This window comes from Acipenser ruthenus, chromosome 17, assembly GCF_902713425.1.
Source record: "Acipenser ruthenus chromosome 17, fAciRut3.2 maternal haplotype, whole genome shotgun sequence".
Taxonomy (NCBI): domain Eukaryota; kingdom Metazoa; phylum Chordata; class Actinopteri; order Acipenseriformes; family Acipenseridae; genus Acipenser; species Acipenser ruthenus.
Genome location: NC_081205.1, coordinates 25,058,708 through 25,080,348, shown reverse-complemented (window position 1 = coordinate 25,080,348; position 21,641 = coordinate 25,058,708). Strand labels below are relative to the sequence as shown.

At 36.8% G+C, this 21,641-nt stretch overlaps 1 protein-coding gene across 11 annotated transcripts in view; it reads left to right on the top strand.

The window, feature by feature from the left end:
- LOC117423408 (neuroligin-1) overlaps positions 1 to 21,641 on the top strand; it is a 194,399-nt gene that overhangs the window by 28,784 nt on the left and 143,974 nt on the right. For 5 of the 11 annotated variants that reach the window (XM_058990200.1, XM_058990199.1, XM_058990198.1 and 2 more), the window contains exons 2-3: positions 10,996 to 11,794; positions 12,251 to 12,310. In XM_058990200.1, the coding sequence (XP_058846183.1) occupies positions 11,305 to 11,794; positions 12,251 to 12,310 (550 nt within the window). In that variant the 5' untranslated portion in view covers positions 10,996 to 11,304. Of the gene's footprint in view, positions 1 to 5,222; positions 5,296 to 8,603; positions 8,917 to 10,995; positions 11,795 to 12,250; positions 12,311 to 21,641 lie in introns of those variants that run through there. The other 6 variants (XM_058990207.1, XM_058990206.1, XM_058990205.1 and 3 more) reach the window with 3 other exon arrangements.

Genomic DNA, 21,641 nt, shown 5'->3' with positions numbered 1-21,641 from the left:
AATACTACTTTACCGTTTTTGCGTCTCAGAGTAGGTAAGTGGTATAGTGCATGTATTTACAGGTGGTGTGTACCGTATACTTTTAGATGTATCATTGTGTATGGGTTTGTAATTCTGTACTGTTGAGTTTGTTACCTTAACTAAGTCTAGAAGCACAATGAATATTCCATCTTTATGAAGATTCGGTTCTTGTGTAATTTGCAATAGAACATCATCCTCACTTGGTGAAGGAAAATCAATTTTCAGCAGCTTTAATTAAAATTAATCAGACAAATTACTTGATAATAATTGACTTATAATTAAGGCTAGAAGCTGCCAGAGAAAGCAGTAGATAGCCCTCATATCATTTGAAGGTGCATATGGTTTGGAAGAATTATGGAAAATCTAATTAAATTATTGTTTTACGCACGCATAATTACTCATTCGAGCGACCACATTAATTGATATCATTATTATACAAACACGATACATATAATTTTGATAAGTGTTATAAGTAATAATTAGCGGTATTAGGTTGGTGTAATTTGTAATAACTACTCATAATAGTGATAACTGCTAAGAAGAAAAGCAGGCGTTTTATTTTCCACACAGGATAACTTTGTCTATAATAATATAAACCCTATTGCGAAAGCAGGCGTGTTTGGGTTACGCCTGTACGTTAATGTAAATATTTGAATATAACGGACATATCATTACGATATAATCATATCGAATAATCAATCGGTACAGTTGTGCAACTTTAAATGTAAAAGTGCACACTGTTCCGTATTATTCAACGATCGCCCCTGCTATTAATCATCAGGGTTTTGTTAGTACTGCTGTTGCATACGTGGGCATTTTTCCATTTCAGTAGCAAAGCCAACGTTGGCGCTCTAATTACCATTTTTATACGCAGGCGTGAACAGTACACAGACCTGCTTTAAATATAAATTATCTCTCTTTTTTTTAGGTTACATATGCATACTTTGTCGTCCCATTATTACTAAATGAAAAAAAAATCAGTCTTAACATAATCTTATGTACAGTAATTGTTCTTCTGGTATGTTATAAACTGATATATAGTCAAATATATATTATAATTTTTGTTTGACTGTTTGTTTACCGGTATATGTTGTTGTTGTTGTTGTTGTTGTTGTTGTTGTTGTTGTTGTTATTTTAACTAAATTCGCTGTATCAGTTTTTCTGGAGTTGTGACATAACTAGGTCACATAAGGTATTTCTTCTAAATGGTCACTTTTTGATTGTTAAATTGTAACACAGAAGTATTCATGGTGAGCTTTTAAAACACGGTGTAAGTCACGGTCTTACTAGAATTGGTTGCGTTTCACCTTCACCTTCATAACGGATCGAAATGCATGTCTAATAATGGCCGAATTTACGGGATACACCACGATGCTGAAACCTCCCCCACCAAAAAAAAAACATTTTTATGTATTTCTTTCTTTTTTAACTGCGAGGTCAATATAGTTTCATCGTGGCCATTCTGAATCTGGAATTTCTCGAGGAGGAATCTTCTGTAGTGTAGGCAAATAGACGCCTGTCTAGTAATCATAAAAGTGAAAAACAATTTTAACTTCTCTCCATTAGTATAACAGTCAAAGAAAGAGACCGTGATAGTGGAGCAATGATTTTATATTTAGTAAACAGGACTAGGATTATCACATAGAACACTGTTACACGCCTCATGACCTTACCGGGTCTACACAGGTGAGGGAGCCACGTGTTCATAAATAATTAATAAAGGCAACTAATTAAATTCAGTGGTTTGTTATTGTATCAAAAATATCCATTTAAAGCAAAGAAAATAATCAGTATTGACATTTCTATGTACACTAATTTACAGTATTTATAGTTTAAGAGGAAACAGGTTACTTTGTAAATATAAGACATAACAATACCAATGCTAATATATTTTGTTTACACTGTATTGTATAGGATTATAGATAGATAGATAGATATTGCTCTACTGCATTTTAAGAGCAATCTTTATTTGGTCTTTCATGTTCATGTTTAACCAAATCAACTGACAGTTTAGTGGTTTGGTTACAAATAGGATTGCTTCCTGTTGAATACTATGTAAGCGATTCCACCCCCACACATCGTCTAGTCAATATTGCATTCCCTTCCTTCTTCAGTCATTCAGAGTCCTGAAGATTACCTTCATCTGTGTAGGACCCTCTTTATTACAGTGGCCTTGGGAGCTCGCTGTGTTGTGTGAAAACCGTATTAATGGGATTTCATGCAATAGGTCCAGATATCTCAGCATTCGGAAACTTGTATTATCCCAGAAAGCTTGATTAGACTAGATAATGGGATTGCTTGTATGTCTTGCATTAAAAAATAATTTGAATATTACAACCCCCATTCCACCACAGAGCAAGAAAACTCTCCACTGCACACCTATGACAGTCAATGCAATTTAAACTGTGTTATATTTTGGGCGGGTTTCCTGGTCATGTGACGTCGTTAGTGGTAGCAGCACTGTACCTGGGCCTGCTTACAGTAGAGCCAATTATGATGTCATTACGCAACAATCCCATTTGGGTCTTCACTCTGACATTAATAATGGTTTGTGTGATTTAAATCTGGGCTCTGTGCACCTGCCCATGGTAGAGAGATCTGAGTGGCACCCTCTTCTGGTTGAGCTGTGAGGTTGCAGTGCCAGTAATGGAGCCTAATGTTTACTGTGCATCGTTGGCTGATGGATATCACCATTCTCATTGTTTTTAATTCCTTATGTTCCCTATGCAAGACCAAATTATAATAAATAATGATACTAAATACAATCAAGAGCAGTGGTAAGATATAGATACATTTAGTAAGTATGGCGTAAAGAAAGAATGTTGTCTGCTATGACAGCTCATCTTTAGTGTGTTCATTTGGCTGTTTGGAACATTTTTGTAAAAATAAAATAAAACTCAATACTAAAAAAAGTATTACAAATCAAAAGTATGCATCTATGGGCTCAAACATTGTTTGTTACTAACATGTAACAAATGATTTTCCTTTTTCAGAAATGTTTTCGATTTCAGTGGGGTTTGATTAATCTCACCAAAGGGCAGTTTAACGTAATTTGTTATAAAATGAATTAAAACAGCTTTATACAATTCACAAGAAACAATAGTTGAATAGTTTTGAATTGTCTTATAAAGTGTGGTGTGTTACTTCAGAAAAAAAATGGGGGCAGTCTTGCACTTTATTAAAAAATCTGTGCCCCAAGTTAGAGTTTGGAAATGGCAAGTACCCCCATGTGTGCTCTCCCTTTATATTGTGTGCTTTTTATGGTATTATTTGGTCTATAAAAAAAGACAAGGATCTTTCAAAAGTGTAAGAAAAAATAATTGCTGCTTGATATAATGCAGAAGGCATAATCATAACAGTGCCCCAATGTAATATTTACCAGAGATCAGGTTCTGACAGACAAGCATGCACAGGAGTAATCAATTGTAATACCAAACATGTTGGGTTTGCCATTGAAAGTTTAAGTTAAACTAGTTAAGCATGAAATTAATTTTTCAACATTCTGGAAACAGTAATGTACAGTAAAACGTTTATTAGTAAGGCTGTCGGGCTCATTAATGAAGCTGCAGCAAAGCAGGTGTAGGGAACACCTTGCTATGTATTCCATCTTATTGGGCAAACTAATGGCTTATGCATGTCACTCACATTTTATTCTGGGTCAGAATTCAGACTGTGGTTATTTTTTTAACGCTGAACTTTTCGTTCACTGCATGTGTCCACAGAGGTTTTGCCTTCTTTTATATGACCGATCATACTTGAATTATTACATGTCAGTGTTTTAGTTAGATGCACCTTACTGTATGGCGAAGCAGTCCAAAAATTTGGAAGCCAGTTTAGGATCATGTGTTAAATAGTGAACCGTTATCAAGGGCACAGAAGTACATGGGAAATATGAATGTTAAGTAGAACAAGGAAAAGCAGAGGCAGAAAAAATATTATTCGAATTGGCTTTGGATCTTGGTGTTCGTTCGCTGGTGAACAGATTAAAACGACTTTCTAAAGTGACAACAACCTACCCAGGGGTTACATTTCAGTGGGCCTTTTTCATTCCTGCCATCTCAGTGGCGATTGGGATTTTGTTCATTTATTTTTTCCTCCGGTTTCAGGCTATTTCTGAAGTTCATGGATGATGATCCATTACAAACTGTGCTGTATGCTTTGCCTTTGAGATCTCTTGCATATCTCTTTAGTGTTCTACTTTGTGAACTGTGTAAGAAGACAACATCAAGCACTAGAAATGAGTGAGGGTTTCTGAACAAGTTACAAGACAATTGATCAAGAGTTAAAAGGCCTGCAACTGACCTGGAGTCTTTGAATGTAAGTGGCTTGAAACATTCTAAAAGAATGGGGGAAATGGCTAACAGCCAAATAATATGATCTGAAAGTGGAAAGCATTACATAAAAAAAGCTTAAGCAGAGAATCACTTTATTTTGTAGATTTGTTTTAAAACAAGTCAAGATGAATATTTTACAAGTCGGTGTTGAATATCAGGGTTCTGCTCTAACGTAACCCCCTACATCGGATTCCCAGGAGAGTTTCTCTTGAACTTGTGTAGTATGGGAGTGCAAGCTAAGCATATTGCCTGAGATGTTCTTAAGTATGGGCCTGTAAATTTAGCAAAATCATTATTGGAGGTGAAATGAGATCATTAAGGTCAGTGAGAGCTTGCATTGAAATAAACTATACAGTGATGGAATGTTTAGTCTGTTGACTGACCATGATCATATATCTGGTTTGCACTACTGGCTTCCACAGTCATGTCAGCTCTTTCTAAAGCAAAGGTGATATAGGTCTATATTTCAAAATGCGCTAGTAAAATTGCATGGCATTTAAAAAATAATCTGAAAGGTGTTGCTGGGAAATATGGCTCCCTTAGATCTGATAGGTTATTCAAGAATCTTTCCCCTGAACACCCCACTAGACAGATATTAAAGTGGTATAACTGACAGCATTAAATACAAATGCAATCCTTGTATTGCAGCTAGAAGTTATCTGAATATCCATTTTCTATTTTTGGGGTCTTCATTCAGAACATAGGAATTCTTTTATCCTGATTGTGTCTGTTCTGTCTGCCTGTCACTAAATGCTGAACACGATACCTACCAAACTGACACTCCTAGCATTCCATAGACATTTGGCTATAATCTGATAAACTCTCGATTTTTATACAAACAATCTTTATTTTTCAGGTAATGTGCAACTATTACGGGATCATGAGGACCCTCAGTGTGTGTGTGCTCTGGTTTTGTATCTATGACACATGCCACTTCTATGTAAGTGCCCACCATTGCCAGTGTACAGTAGCTTTGAATAAAATATATTGTTTTTATATTGAAGCATGTACGATAAGTACGCCTACACATATTAAGCAATTATTATAATATTTTTGTTTCGCAACAGCCATAATATCCCTGGATTTAAACAGGAAGCTTAATTTTGCATATGTTTTATAACCGATTACTGCAGCCATTGTACAAGGCCTGCCTATCCACTCACTACTAGCCATCTGTTATCATAAACGCAGAACAGGAACTGTTTAAGAGAGTAATGAGGATTACTGATGTGCATTTGTGGGTCACAGTGTTCATGCCTAAGATACAAATCAGAGGGGCTTGTTCTGCATATAGAATCTGGTATATGTAAAAGTACTGTACTATTCCAAAACTCATTGTACTTTACATTATATTTTTTGTACTGTACTACATCACAATAGGGATAGCACAAAGAATGGCAAATCATTCCTGAAATGTGGGCTTTTTATAATTGAGTCTTTTAAATCCTTTTAAGATAATAATGTTATAGCTCTTTAGGGACTAAGCCAGATGAGTTCTTGTTAATTGGGAGTTTGTCTCTAAAGTGTTAAAATAAGTACATTTTATACTAACAATTTATCTGAAGATAACTCCCCCCGCCCCCCCCCCCCCCCCCCCCCCCCCAAAAATAAAGAAAACCCCTCAATTTCAGGGAAACTGAGGTTACTGTTTTCTAACAGTGATTCAGATAAAGATAAAGGCTTTATCCTTTGAGCTTATTACAACACTGCCCTTACATGGTTGATTTTCCGGTGCTGGCAGGGATAAACCTGCTGTAGGAAATTTGTTAACTTGCTCCAGTTCCAGAGTGTGGTCTCTGTGTGTTCCTGAAAATAATAGGCTTAAAGTTTACAGGGAAAAAAAAACACTTACCTTGACTGAATGGGGTGAATAAATATATTTTTGTGCTTGCTAATTCTTCCCTGTCTCCAGTCTCTTACGACTGCCACACAATTTTTTTTTTAAAGGGATTCACACGTTATTGGAGGCATTATGGGGCAGTCAAAAGTGAAAACACTGTGGCGGTATTATAAGGTTTATTGAAAGGGGAGTGTGTTAGAGGGTAGTGGTATGCAGAACTATAGTATGCTATTGACTGACTAGTTCAGGTTTACTGATATTAACAATATTAATATCCACTAGAGAACATGAGTGGTAAAGTGGTATACGGTACAGGCCAGGGCACACATACATTGTATGCAATACAGTTTGCCAGTGTGCAGCATATAAGTACTGCAATGCAGACTGAATATCACTTCAGTGCCTCCTACTTCCTGTTTTTTCTTACTGGGATCCTGATGTGTTATGGGCAATATAGTCCTGTATGGTTTCTTTTAAAGTTAAGTTCTTTTGATGTCTCCAAACTAGTCATTGGTAGTTGATGTTGAATAATAAAGGTGGGTTCAAATTTGGGCTATTTACTGATTTTATTTTTTCCTGATTTGTCCGGACGGTAATACATTTATGTACAGTAAAAATGCCACAGGCGTTTGTGTGAGCATGTAAAAAAAGACAAATTTACTATGTACTGAGACAAAAATACAAAAATGAAACGTATTATAAACCTTACAGATCGTCTTTGTTCTGAATTGAGCGATCATTATCCCACAGCTAGTTCCCTCTACTGTAAAACCCATACACAAAAACATTCCCTCGTTTTATAATAGTGTAAATGTCCTCCACACTGGTCATTCCTAACCTTCTACAGTAGATAATTGTCTTTATCTTTTGTCAAGTGGCCTCTCCTTTGACTCGTAACTGCTAACTGTCACCGCAGTCAATCGTCAGGGATTTGACGGTCAGAGCAACAACAAAAGTAGCAAATAAAGCTGTGTGTCTCACAACCATGTTTAATTTTACACTAAAATATAATTCCTTGGTGTCTGTTTGCTTCCATTGTTTGGCTTTCTGTGCAGGGCTGCACGTTATCGAAAAGCAGGCCTTGTTCTTGCAGTGCTGTTTTGTTTATGTTCCCCAAGGTAGTTGTTTGTTTCCTTCCTCCTCATGAAACCTGTTTAACACTGTCAGATAAATAGACATGACTCGTAAGGTAGGAAGGTAAAATGGTAACCTCAGGACGCAAGACTGAAATAAAGAAAAAAAAAAGGAATTCATGTCATGTTTCAGATGGTGGTTTTGTTATTCTGGTAACGTTTTACAGGAAATATATACAAATCTGAAGTGCCTATCTTTGTACAGTATATAAACACTAAAACTCAATGAAACCCTACTAAAAAAAAAAACAAAAAAACATATTTTCCTGTTCAACCTGTAGGTATACACAAGGGTAATTCTGCTTGATAATGTTTCTGTTTGAAGCATTTGAAATCCACTGGGGAGGTTTCACACTGCAAATCTACTCGCATATCTCATTATCTTGGATTTGATTTTGTTTTAATGTCTATGCAGAGCTTGGATGTGGAGATAATATTTCTTATAAAATTTGACATTTTTTGTAGCTAATATAAAACAGATTGGGAACCATGCAAGAGTTATGGTGATAATATCAATAGAGAGGAACGAAAGTATATTTTTACTTTCAAATTTAAAAATATATCGTAATGACCCAGACAATTGCTTTGTTGCAGGACTTGTTGTCTGTTCAGTTTGTCTCGTCTGTCTTTTATATATGTTACATGTATTGTAAGGGGAACGGGAGAGGTCACGCCATTAGCGAATGGGGAGAATGTGTGTTGTTGTTTACACAAGGGTTGCAGAACATTTGAGAATTCAACACTGTCTCCCAGAGTTAGGGTTGTCACCTGTCCGGGTTTGACCGGACAGTCCGGGAATCATCTGTGTCCGGGTGGAAGGAATTAACAAGCCCGGACGCCCTGATGTCTGTTTTTTAAGTGAAACGCATATTTTCTTTGAAATGCATTAGTTGCTTAAACGATTTCCACTATCTTATTAGAAAATGTACTTTAGTACTGATCTGTACATTCTACTTTGTCCCCAGCATTTGAATAATAATGCTGAAGACAACGAACATAACCACGTGATGTAAACAATCCAAGTGAGAGGTTGCAGTCATGTGACCCCAGCAGGCTACATATTGTCTGTATTTTGCAACCACAGAGCATACTTCTTATACCTTCAGTCACAGGAATTAGAAAGATATCATTTATGATGTGCCAGATACTTGGAATCTGTGACTCCTACTGTGCACCACCGGTGAGCGAGCACACTTTGACGTGATTTGACCAAGATTATTTTTTCCATTTAACAAAACGTACTTACCGGTACATGTTATTAAGAAAAAATACGTTTTCAGTAGTTTGTTACAAAATACAGTCCTAATATGAATTATATACAGTATTTCTATGTTGATCGTATATAAACGTTTAACATCTTTCATTAAATAGACTCAAAATTAAAACAATGTATATGACATATTTGGTATAAGAGTATCATAACTTTGTACAGGGATTAAAAAAAAGAAAACTTTTGTTCTACGAAGCGTCAGTAACTAGAATCTGTATATTTCCTGTAAAATCAGCTTCAGCGAGTGACAGCTAAACGGAGACTGTACTAAAAGGACTATGCTGTGCAAAAAGGAGCACAACATGAACAATATGTAAGGTACGTGTATAACGATTTCTGTTCAGTTTTCAAGTTGCCTAAAATTACAGGTCAAAGGATGCTGTTTGCAATTATTGCGCTTTTAAATATGTTATAAATGATGATGTTTCCGTGATTCATATTAGTTCAGTAAAACAATACATGTAGCATAATGTATTCTGTTAACGATGAAGACATATTTTATGTAAGGACTGGGAATCACCAACCTGCTTACTTGTGTTAAACTGTATTACAGTATACTGCAGTTTTGATAGACCAAGGCTGACTGAGAAATATGTCCGGGTTTGACCTGTGGAAAACGTGGCAGCCCTACCCTGAGTACTACTTTCTAAACATGAACATGTTACAATATACTAAATTAACAGTTCAAACTTATTATGATAGTTTGCAAAATTAGATGAAAACTTTCAATACCATCGGGATAATACATAATCATTATTTACAAAATCTTGTTCATCTCGTTACTACTACAGCGCCTGCACTGCAAACTGCATTAGAAGCATGTCTTGGGTTCGATTCCCATGCAGGGTTTATATTGCAAACTTTAAAACAAACAAAAAAAGTATGTTATTTATGTGTAACAAACACATTTTTAATGTGAAAAAATGTAGTTGATATGAATGACACTTTCACTGAATACATACATAACTTTAACATGCATATATATTGTTGATAGTTTCTATTGTATGTATTTGTGGTATTATTACGATTATTATTTATTTCTTAGACGCCCTTATCTAGGGTGACTTACAATTGTTACAAGATATCACATTATTTTTACATACAATTACCCATTTATACAGTTGGGTTTTTACTGGAGCAATCTAGGTAAAGTACCTTGCTCAAGGGTATAGCAGCAGTGTCCCCCACCTGGGATTGAACCCATGACCCTCCGGTCAAGAGACCAGAGCCCTAACCACTACTCCACACTGCTGCCCAATATACTGTGGATATGATCAAATATGGATATGTCAATTGCATCATGCTGAATCAATTATTATGTTTATTTAAAAAAAAAAAATCACTTTAATTTGTGGCAGATTGCTGCTGAACATATGTAGCACCTGGGAGAGTCACTCATTCTTTCTGATCAGGGTGGGATCAGCCAGGCAGAACACCAGAAGGAAAATATAAACTAGACCACACTACAATGTCAGGCAATGAACATTGTTTTATTAAATACAGGTGGTAAACTATACTTAACAAACAGGGCAGGTCTAGAATACACAGTCACGGCAAGCAGTTTGCACTGCCCATTAATTAAAACAATAACTAAACACATTTAAAACTAAAGGGCCGTGTGGCTCAATACCTGCATGGAGACAGGGCTCACAAATCCGCAAAACAAAAACACATTGGAAATTGAAAAAACGTTATCAAAAGTTCCCAGCCATTTAAAGTAGAGATATCAAAAACACAAGCCAAGTTTCAAGAAACCATTGGGGCAACCTTGGGCCCCATCGGTTTTACAGTTGTGCCTATTTGCTTTGTGCTTAATCAAAAACGAAAAAGCGGAACACTAGATATAAGTACTGGGACAGTATTGGAACACCTGGTGCTCTGTACTGTCAACGTGTTTTGCTCCTGACAGTAATTTGCTGTCATTTACTATAGGCAGTGTGTTTTCTTTAAGCCATTCATACCCCAGGCCATATCAATGATCCTTTTCACTATGCATTTTATTTCACATTTAAATGATTCAATCAGATATGTTGTTCCTTTTAAATTATGCCCCTGGGAATGCTTTGTTTTTGTTCACCAAAACCCACAATTCTAGTTTAAATCAAAATGTATCTTCCACCAAATCAAGGGAAAGTAATAAGTGTTTAATTGTAAATGCCATTTGATTGTCTTATTAAAATACACCCCACACAACCCTCACATTGCACCAAAGAAATGTGCTTTCTATAAATACATAAACAGTCTTGTGCCTTCGAATGATTGATGCACTGTCATAGGCAGGCTGCAATTTCTAAATGGTCAACTTGTCATCAATAGAAAAGATAGTAAAAGCTAATGAAACACCACTCTGCCCTTATTTTCTCTCTCATGCTAATGACTTATTTTTATTTCCTGCAGGATATAGACCCGCAGCTAACTGGATTTGATTTACGAGAGGAAAATCTGCAGTAAATGGCCATGCTCTTCGTATTGCCAGAATGGAAACCAGAATTGTCAATAGGATGCAGCCTGATAAATAGCACCAAGTGAAGATGTTGCTTCAATAAGTGTGAAATCAATGGGAAATACTTGGCATGCGAAAAGCCTTTGAGATTTTGACAGCATTGCATTTAGGAGGTTTCATACCTTTACTTTGATTGCACTGCTTTGCAAGTGAATATAAATAGGATTGCTTTTAGTGCAGGTATACAGAAATAATTGTGGACCATGTCGCTTCAAAAATCTACAAGATTGAGCTGTTTGTGGAGAGTAATGAAGGTGCAGCTGCACTCGGGGGTGGACGTCCCCTTTATACTCTGGATACTTGGATTTACGCTACAAGTAGTCGTGGTCTCCTCTCAAAAACTGGATGACTCGGACCCGGTGGTAACCACCACTTACGGCAAGGTGCGGGGATTTAAAAAGGAACTCAGCAATGAAATTCTGGGTCCTGTAATTCAGTTTCTTGGTGTACCATATGCAGCACCCCCTACTGGTGAGCGACGCTTTCAGCCTCCCGAGCCACCATCCTCTTGGTCTGAAATCCGCAACGCCACCCAGTTTCCACCAGTCTGTCCCCAGACTGTCGTAGAAGGAAGGCTACCGGAGGTCATGCTTCCAGTGTGGTTTACTAATAGCTTGGACATAGTTTCAACGTATGTTCAAGACCAGAGCGAAGACTGCCTTTTCTTAAACATGTATGTTCCAACAGAGGATGGTGAGTTAACAGCTGGAGAAACAGGGATATCTTTACTTTCTTTCTTTCCTCTTTTTAAAAGATATATATTTATATATATATAATCACCCAAGGCATGACCTGTGCATGCCCTTGGTATTCTATGTGCATGCCGCTGCTTACTGTGGGTGCGTGTGTGTGTGGGTGCGTGCGTGTGCATCTGTTTCCTAACTTCCTGTCCACGCTCATTTTATTTGTCTGCCACGGCACGTCCATTCAGGTGGAAATTGATTCCTTCTTTCCCCTCCTTCTCACACTGACTGCAAAGGTGCATCATTTGTCCATTGTGTGTGCTGGCACAATGAGTTGGGATAATACATGAGATCTGACAGCTTAATAATAAATAACCAAGAAGATTGTTTAGAAAGTGGTGTTGCATGCTCCTACTGTCTGTGATGGAGCTCCATGTTATTTTTTAGTCTTCTATTCATTTTGCAGTAAAAAGAATATCCAAGGAATGTGCCAGGAAACCCGGCAAGAAAATATGTAGAAAAGGAGGTATGTATAAAAACTAAATAAAAAGCTGTGCCACAGAAGAGCTGGTATATCGACAGCAAGAGATGGGATGCTGATATACTGTGAGGTTGAAGGTCAGAACATTTCCTGTAATTGATGACGTATCTGAGAGTTAGTTAGAAGGGGAAAGACTTTAAATTAGATCTGAGGACGTTGTAGCTTGCAAAGCCTAACCTCAATTAAAACGGATGGTATCTCTGTTCCATTGGCTTACACTAGCTGTATTGATCATGATTTCATCAAGATAATGTCCTTCCAGGGAAGTAAGCCACAGAAACGCAGAAACGTAGCTGTCTAGCAGTATGCAGTGGGATCTCATTGACAGGAACCCTGATGAGATATATTCTGCTAATGTAACTACTTTGGCTGGTTCTTAACTGTGAAAAAGAAGTACATGGCTCATTGTATTTATCTTACTTTTTAAATTTAGTTTTTTACAGTAACCTATATATCATACTTAACCTTTTACCATTCCAAGCATTGGCTAAGCCCATTGAGTAACCCTAAACGAGCTGTTACCTATGGTCAAAATATCCATAAAGGGTCCAGTCTCATTACAATACGCAGCTTGCAAAGAATAATGCTCTCTGGCACAGTGCCTCCTGTGAGTCCATGTCACACCATGTATTAATAGCAGCCTTTTCATGTTTTAACTGGTCGCGTCACCATTCATTTAAATTACAATTTTGCCTTGGTTTTTATCCCCTGTAATTTCCCAGAATGCCCATTAGGAGGTGGTCCAAACACCTTTGCCAGCAGTGACTATGCAGGGGTAGGCTGGGACTGGAGTAGCTACACATTGCCTCTACAGACAGTGCCTCTGTTTTTACTGCCTCACCCTATCACAGAGGTGAGTAGCTGACTCCTCCCACTCATCCCCGCCCACCCCTCCCCAGCCACTCCCACATGCAAAGACCCACCCCTAACACTGAACAATTGATAGCGAGAAATCTGCTGCATCATTCTCTGCAGTATTTGATAACGTAAGTGTTGGGATTGTGGACCCACTACATTTATATATTATCTACTACAATATGACCCCATTTTAGGAAAATCTTGTTTGATTATTAGTTTATATTTCTAGAAAAAAATATAATTAATGTAAGTGGTTCCTGAGGGAAATATTTTTATTTTTATTTTTATTTTAATAAAAAAAATGAATGACCTACTCATACAACCAGTGCAGGCCAATGAAATCCTTGACTTTAAAGTAGTCTTTTTTTGTAGCTCATTTTTGAAGCTAAGTCTTCTAAAGAGTTTATTTTATTCAGATAGTGTTGGCAGGAAGGCTGTGATGGTAAACACTGAAAAGGAGTGGTGCTGGATCAGAAGTGAAGGAACCACAGAACAGTATTAAAAGTGGTTAAAACATGCTCCTTTATTGTTTTAATTTAGTACTTCCTGTTCATGACTTACTCATATTGTAACTTACTTTGAGAATCAAGGTATCTCAATGTGGCATTACCAGTACATTTAAAGTTGTCTTCAGCTATTCATTTAGGTTAACTGTACTGTCTATCCTGCGTCTCATGGAGAACTGCTATTTTAACTCTTTTTTTAAATTGTTCAATCTTTCCCACTTTTACCTATACCTTTAAACTCTCAATTATATATTCAGAGGCAATACACTTTCTGCTTTTTGTTGGTGTAATTTCTCTGAAGGCAGTTCTAGGCAACTTTTGTTAAATAAAATCAAATAAAAAATACAGCACCTCATGCTATTTCCCTTGGCAACACTGTCTAACTGTATATATACTGTGTTTCAAAAAGAAAAGTTTAGTGAATGTTAAGGTTGCAGTTTTTGGCATATTTGTTCACAATGTGGCCATTGAATAGTGCCATAGAATGGAGAAATAATGCAGGTTTATTGTGGTGCTGTATGCTTTCACTGTCTCCACCCAATAGCATCTTACAGCACTTTGACAAGCAAAATGACTGAAGTCACAGCCTGTTGAGTCAGACTAGACTAGGACAAGGAAAAACTAGGATGTCAGCACAGCAAAGATCAAGGTGGGCATACTGTAGGTTTTAAAACGGTAGCCCTCAGACCTCAGGTGAATGTGGATTGCATTGTTTATTCGAGCATTATGTGAGGAATCATAATCAGGAATCTGTAACGCTTGAAATGTTTTTGCTTACGATTGTAAGTCGCCCTGGATAAGGGCGTCTGCTAAGAAATAAATAATAATAAATAATAATCATGGGTAGGTCCAAAGGGATGAACTGAGAGCCAGTTGTCAATAATGACACTGAAGGAGTTTGCCTCCCTAAAATTTGAAAACAATGGCCTACTTTTTTTTAATAGTTAAAGGTGATCCTTTGAGACGTGCCGTGTCGGTAATGTGCACATAGAAGTTGAAATAGAGGTTCACTCAAGTTTCTAACTGAGTGAACCTCCCCAGGGAAATGGACTGTAAAAACCTGTTGGATATTATTACTTTTTTGGATGAAAATAAAATGTAATTTGCTTTTATTTATTTATTTATTTATTTATTTATTTTTTTACTGTTTGCTCTCACTGGACTGCAGTCATGTATTTTGCTTATGGAGTCTTCCCCCACTGTCTAGTAGAGGTGCACTTATGTCTTGATGACTTAAGTCTACAGTCTGTGATCTATGTTTCACAATATAGGGCTATTGACCACCTAGAACTGGGCTTTTAATCTTCAGGACTCACAGCCATATTTAGTGCTCACTTAAATGTGTCAATTTAATGTTTTTTCACAATGAGAAAGCACACTTAAATGCTTGCTGACCGATGGCACTGAAGTGTCTGTACAGGTAGAGCAGGAGTAACTGGCTCCAAAGCAAAGCTGTATTTCTTTATGTGCTGAAACAATCCTGACCACTAGTCTGTTAAGGGGTTACTAAATGGGGAGAAAATAAATCACAATATGATTGCATTTGGACAGCAGGCAGCACAATATTTTCTTGGTTGGCAGTACTCTTTAGAAAAGATGTATTCTGTTTTTATATTGTTTTGTATTGCTGTATTCATCTGTTAAAAACAACGTTTATTAATATTTCATAGCGCATAATTAATACATACATGATATGTGGATGCATGTAATATTCGTTATTTAATATTTATTACAATCAATTACTCCTTTATGAATAACATATAAAACATTTATAAATGCCACTCCAATACAATATGAAGAGTGAACCAAATGCACCTTATTTCCATGTTCTGTCTATGCCTCTCCTTGGTTTGACTGGGAGGAATAATTTAAATACCAAAGAGAAATACAGTATTGCTCTATAATGTTTATTCCATCGAGATTGTCGTGATCATAGTATGCTGTATATTGCAAGTACTCATCAATATTTAAAGCATGCAGCTAGCTAATAAAAAGTAGAAAATGATCTCTTATTGTAAAGTGGCTAACCATAGTTTTTACCATCATTTCCATTGTATTAGCTTTTGCATTGAACTCACTGTTTTTTAATGAATTGCTAGAGACTAAGGCCGGCTAAAGCTAACCAGCCTCTGCATCTTTCTGAATAAGATTTTGGTCTGTGATGCTCTTTTTTGCTTCTGTGCATTTGTTTGGCTCTGTCTTGGGGTTCTGATTACATAGCTGAATAGAATTCCTGTTACAATGATGAGAATATTCAGTTCTAAGCCACCTTGCCAAAATTGGAGACTGGAGTTACATGAATCTGAGCCAAGTTTAAAACAAACAGCAGGGACATAGATCTTTGTGCAGTGAACTTCATAACTCCAGTCTCGGCTTTGAAGCAAAATACTTTAATTAGTGAGTGGCCTACTTGAAATGTTAAGCCATTAATAAAAAAAAAAACTGCCAGGAGTATGCCTGTCTTCTAGTATAAACAGCATTAATTTGTAATATTTCCTATTGAATTTTAGTTCTTGTGAAATATAATGAATTGACAGCACTGTTTATCCTCAGAACATGCATTGCACAGCACTGGCAAAGTCAGCTTTTTGCATTTACGTGTGGGCATACCTCTGTCCTTTCCTTCAGGGACCATCCTCTTTGGGGTAGCAGTTCAGTCACCATGGCCACCTCTTCCTTGTTTGAGACTCAAAACATATTTCAATTGTCACCTTGCCTTTTTTGTAATGTAAGATTAGTTTTTCTAACAAAATACAAAATAGAAGAGTTAAATAGCCCCCTTCATTGCTGTTATGACTGCCTAGTTTGTTTACATCCTCCAAAGAAAGTTTCAGTTTTGTTCTCAATTTTAGCTGCCTCACTCCTAAAAGAAACAATGGAGTATGCCAAATCTCACTTCTAATTTCAAATGTTACTTATTAGGATATTGTATATATTATACTGTATATTTGTTTTCCCACCTGTCTTATACTCATAACAATCTCTGAGGGATCATGTGGTGACAACCTCATGAAATGCCAGTATGTAAAAAAAAAAAAAAAACAGCAGCCTTATGGGACATTGCGCCTTTCAAATGCATTTGCTCTTTAATCGAAATGCATCCGAATATGATCCTGTATTAGAGGGGAGTCAAGTCGCTGCATTGCAAGTTCCAGACGTGCGAGGCCTGACACGCATTACATGTGATATTCAGCGTTTCATTCCCAGCACAGTCACTGACTCGCATCACCCTGGGGCAAGCCACTTTCCCTCCTTCTGCCTCACTTCACTCGACTGTGCGACACAGCGAAAGCAGATTCTTAAAAGAACATATGCTATTCCAACTGAGCCAGCGTTGGTAAATCATTTTCATTGTATAGAATCCGTTCTTTAATGCACATTGACTTGAGATTTAATAGTACTAGACATTTCACATACATTTGTTTATATCTTCTGACCATAATAGGGATCATATCAGTAATTAAAATACCTTTTCAGCTGAAAAATGCACGGAAGCTATTAAGGGAAATACAAATATTGTTTAAAAACTTACACCTAGGCTGATTTGTTGATGGGTGGCCAACAATTGGTACTGCTAATTAGGACCAGCTGGGTGGTCGTAATAGACTGCTTGTGGCTGCATCTGTCAGTTGGTATATTTCTGTAGTGCTGTTTCTTTCTGACTGTGTTTAAAGGCTACCAAGTCACCTTGATTACAGTTTATACCAAATAGAAGGCCATTCGATTCAGCATACTGTAGCTGTACCGTCTGGCATCCTGCCCAGGCAAACATGGCATTTTCTCGTAAAATAAACAGCAAATAATGCCAAGTTGTTTCAGAGTCATTGTTTCAGAAAACTTGAGAAAGCTTCAGCCTCACCTAGAGACATTAATGAGTACTCTCTGTCTGACTTGGTTTTCATTAATCACCCTGTTTTCAAATTCTATTTAACCTTTAAGCTAGGACTTAGCTCAAAATCTCAGCAGTCGTTTGACAGGCATTGAAGGAGCACAGAAGTGCAAATTGTTTAAGGACCAGTAAACAGTGATGGCGCTTGAATGCATTTCTCAATAGGACCTCTCCTCTTTCTAAAGTATAATAAGATAGTTGTATAAGGATTTAGCATGGATTTTTTAAGCATTTATTATTCCCTTAATGTTTTGATTAAAAAAAAAAACAAAAAAACAGGAGCTATCACCTTAAACATTTCATTAGACCATGAGTTCCTGCTTATCAGATGAGAGCAGGTTTTTATTAATTATAGTTGCCTGTAGGTTGATTGCTGCTGGCTTGCTGGCTGCAATTAGCTAAGGTTTTAATCATTTCTTTAGGGGATGTCCAGTGATTTGCAAATGATAAATGAAGGTTATGAGGGTGTTTTTCCGGAAAGGAGCAGACTAGAGCACAGAAAGAGCTTTGGATCTTTTGTCACAATTTTGCAAGGGACCTTATCATATGGTATCACCCTTTTTAATACTGTATCATTCAAGGGCTAATCCTTTTAAATTTTTATCCTTACTCCTCAATACCCCATTATCCAAACTCTTTTACCTCCTGCGTCGAATCTAACATTTCATTACCTGCTCCATTTTAAGGACAGTAATTTGTTTAACCGGTCATTTGACACATGACTAATTGTCTATTAAGGTTTCTGCCAGTCACAGAAAACAATTGCTGAAGTGGTCATTTATTTTCTGGAGCTCAGCGGACCCTCTTCCTTCCCTTCCCTACCTGTGGTGCAGATATTCTGCCCATGGCAGCAGATCGATAGCTCTCTTTGTAACAGTTGCTTGAGGTAGCCAGATGCCTATTGATTTCTAATTATATTATTCCTGCCAATAACTCATCATCCCCATCATTAAGCCGGACGTAGCTGTGTTTATATGGCTAAGTGGTCTAGCAGTGCAAGCTTGCAGAACTCCCCTGCAGGTAACAATAATGAACATATACTATCTTATGGCTTTTCGTTATCTTCATGCTCTGATATGTTGCTTATAATATCTTGAGGGCATTGTCCTTTTATAGTCTCCCTTTATTGGAGAAATGCTTACTAGTCATTTCAAAATGAGAAGTCAAATGGATTCTATGTAAAACTGTTCATAAATCCATTTTATGAAGAATAACTTCTGAATTGCTATTTCTGTTTGCTTTCATTGTTACAATTCTTTGTTCTTTATATAGTCCTCCTTTGTGGTTACAGAGCAAGGTTTTTTTTTTCTCCCTCTGCCTGTTTATTATTGATAGCCAGACACTCATCGTAAAGCAAACACCAGGATCACTCTTCTGCTATTCTTGTTATTTTCTCTGCAGATGTAAAATTGCTTGTCCCAAGAGCTACCCCACCTGCAACAATAAAGCCACGGTCAATATCAGTTATGCTTATTATGAAAGCTTGACGTTATGTTGTAACAGAAAATAACTAGCAAAGACTGGATCTATGATCTTACATTTGGAATGCATTTGATTTGCATCAGTATTGTTCATAATTTAAGATGCCTTTTTCTGGCAAGTGGCAGGAATACAATTTCTTTTTTCTTGGATCACAATTAAACTACTTTAAAGATTCAGTGGATAATTGTCAGTTCAGAAAATTCTGACCACCCTACCGAAATCCGAGGTGCATGAAGTGAGCATGAAATGTACACAGGAGAAGTATCTCAATTGATCTGCTGTTCAGTTTCACCCTAACCCATTTTTAGAGGCTTTCACATTCTCTGGCCTCTGTCTAATGATTGCATAAAAGAACAGCTACATAATCTACCATTAACAGCTCCCGCAGACATGCCAACTTTTTATTTGCAAGTACTTGGCTTGGAAATTGGGACGGTTGATAAGAGCAGGCTTTTGATGTCATGAGAATTGGCAGTAGACAGGTTTTTGCTCTTGGCTTTCCGCAAAATGATTGTCAGGACTGATGTTTTTGTTTATTTAAACAAAAACTTCTTTACCTAACTCCAACTGCCAATACAATCACAATGTTATTTTTTTCAGGAGAATACAATATAGTCATTCTTTTTTACACAGCATTTATTCTAAAATGTATTGGGGTTTTAGCAAATTAAAATGATAAGCTATGTTCAGATGTTGTTAAGCAGCAGGTACAGTGGACACTGTATGCTTTTCTTTTTTACAATAATTAGAATTGCCATTTCTTTGAAATGTAGCCAGCAGAATTATATAACCAGACATGTCAGATTGAGGTTCAAAGCAAATTCCAAATATCCAAACTGAAACTTCCACATAAGCCCTCTTTGGGTAAACAATAGCCAAGGGTAAAGAATGATGAGGCCATGTACATAACTGACATCGCATAGTCTTCTAAAAAGAAAATGCAAATCTTCTATTAGGCACAAAGGGAAGAACAAAAGTTTCAGTGAGGTATGCTGGGTCACAAAAAAAAGAAGTTGCTTTACATATACATGTTTTATGTGACTTTAGTTTAGTATAGTGCTTATCCATAACGCCCCTTATAAAAGTTTACCACAGTATTTTTACACAGTATTTTTTTTGTTTTACTAGGATTTTCTCAAGGTTATGTTATGCATTTACCATACTTTACCCTGGTTTCCACGTTTAGTAATATACTTCAACATACCTCGCTCTTCTTTACAATGCTTTCACTTTGCTGTAATACACCTTGCTATGTTTTTACTGTTGTAAACTTTTATAAGGGGTCAAATGCATTCTTAGGTAAAACTAAGAAACAAGGGGCCACATTGTCTAAGAGTTTATTCTAGTCTTTGACTGTATTTCTATGGGAAACACTGTGTGATTTGTTTTTCTTTTTAAATGCCATACTAATATGAAATATGACAACCACTGGAAAAATGTTCCGGGTGGGTTATAGTTAAAAAATAGCTTTGCATTGCAAACAACTGCCTTTTAATCTGCAGTCAAGCGCAACTGTTCAGCCCAATGTGGTCAAGCCTCTGGCCATCGGAAATTCAGACCTTTTCTTGGTTGGCCTTTACTTGAACTATTCTGGATGGCATCAAACCCACAACTTCCTGTGATAGTAATAATGGTCTCTGATTCACTGAGGAAATGCATACACACTGAAGTGTAACTTGGTACAGGTCTGAAATATCTTACCTAATGCATTCTTGTCGTTGTTAAGAATCCCTTTGTAGATTGTTTTCTTTGTCATTCATTGTATCCTGTTTGTTTTTGTTTTTTTAAACCCAAAAGTTTAATGTACCACTGAAGCCTCAAACGGACTCTCAAACATTCTCTGTAAGTTCAGCTGATACAACAGACGGTAACAATTAACCTGCCCCCCGCAACATGCACTTGCACTGTGATTCTTGAAATGTAATTGTTGACAACTGTAAGTCGCCCTGGATAAGGGCGTCTGCTAAGAAATAAATAATAATAATAATAGTAATAATAATAAATAACACACTTCCCCACATAGAACAAATGTGTATTGCTTACATCCACAGAGGCAGAGTATTGCTGTGGTCCATGTTAATGGTGACACCAGTTGAAGAGAAACAAGCATGTCAGTAATGGAATGATGGTTATCAATGCCAACAGAAACCTCCACTGTTTGTTTTCATGCACACACTCTCTCTGTCATGAGAAACGGGCAAAAGAATAATACACGTAATTAAAAGCTTTTTATGGCTTCCTCTATTAATCTTTTAAAGGATTAAATATACAACGTATTTGTGGTTTTGTACAATAAACCACTAGCAATGGGCCAACAAAAGTCAATTTCATCTAACTGCTCACATAATTGAATGGAAGACAATCAATTACAAATGTGTAATAAAGAAAATATAAATAAGATGAACAACCATTTTAACTGAATTTTGCAAGTAACTCAGTGCATTGAGTCAGTGTTAATAAACCACAGTTCTTGCGCTGAAAGGCAACCATTTGGTTATAATATTCCAATATGTTTTGCTGTGCATTCCTTATGTACTGTACTGTAAATATTCTGCTTTGCAGACCTAAACCTGCCAAGCCC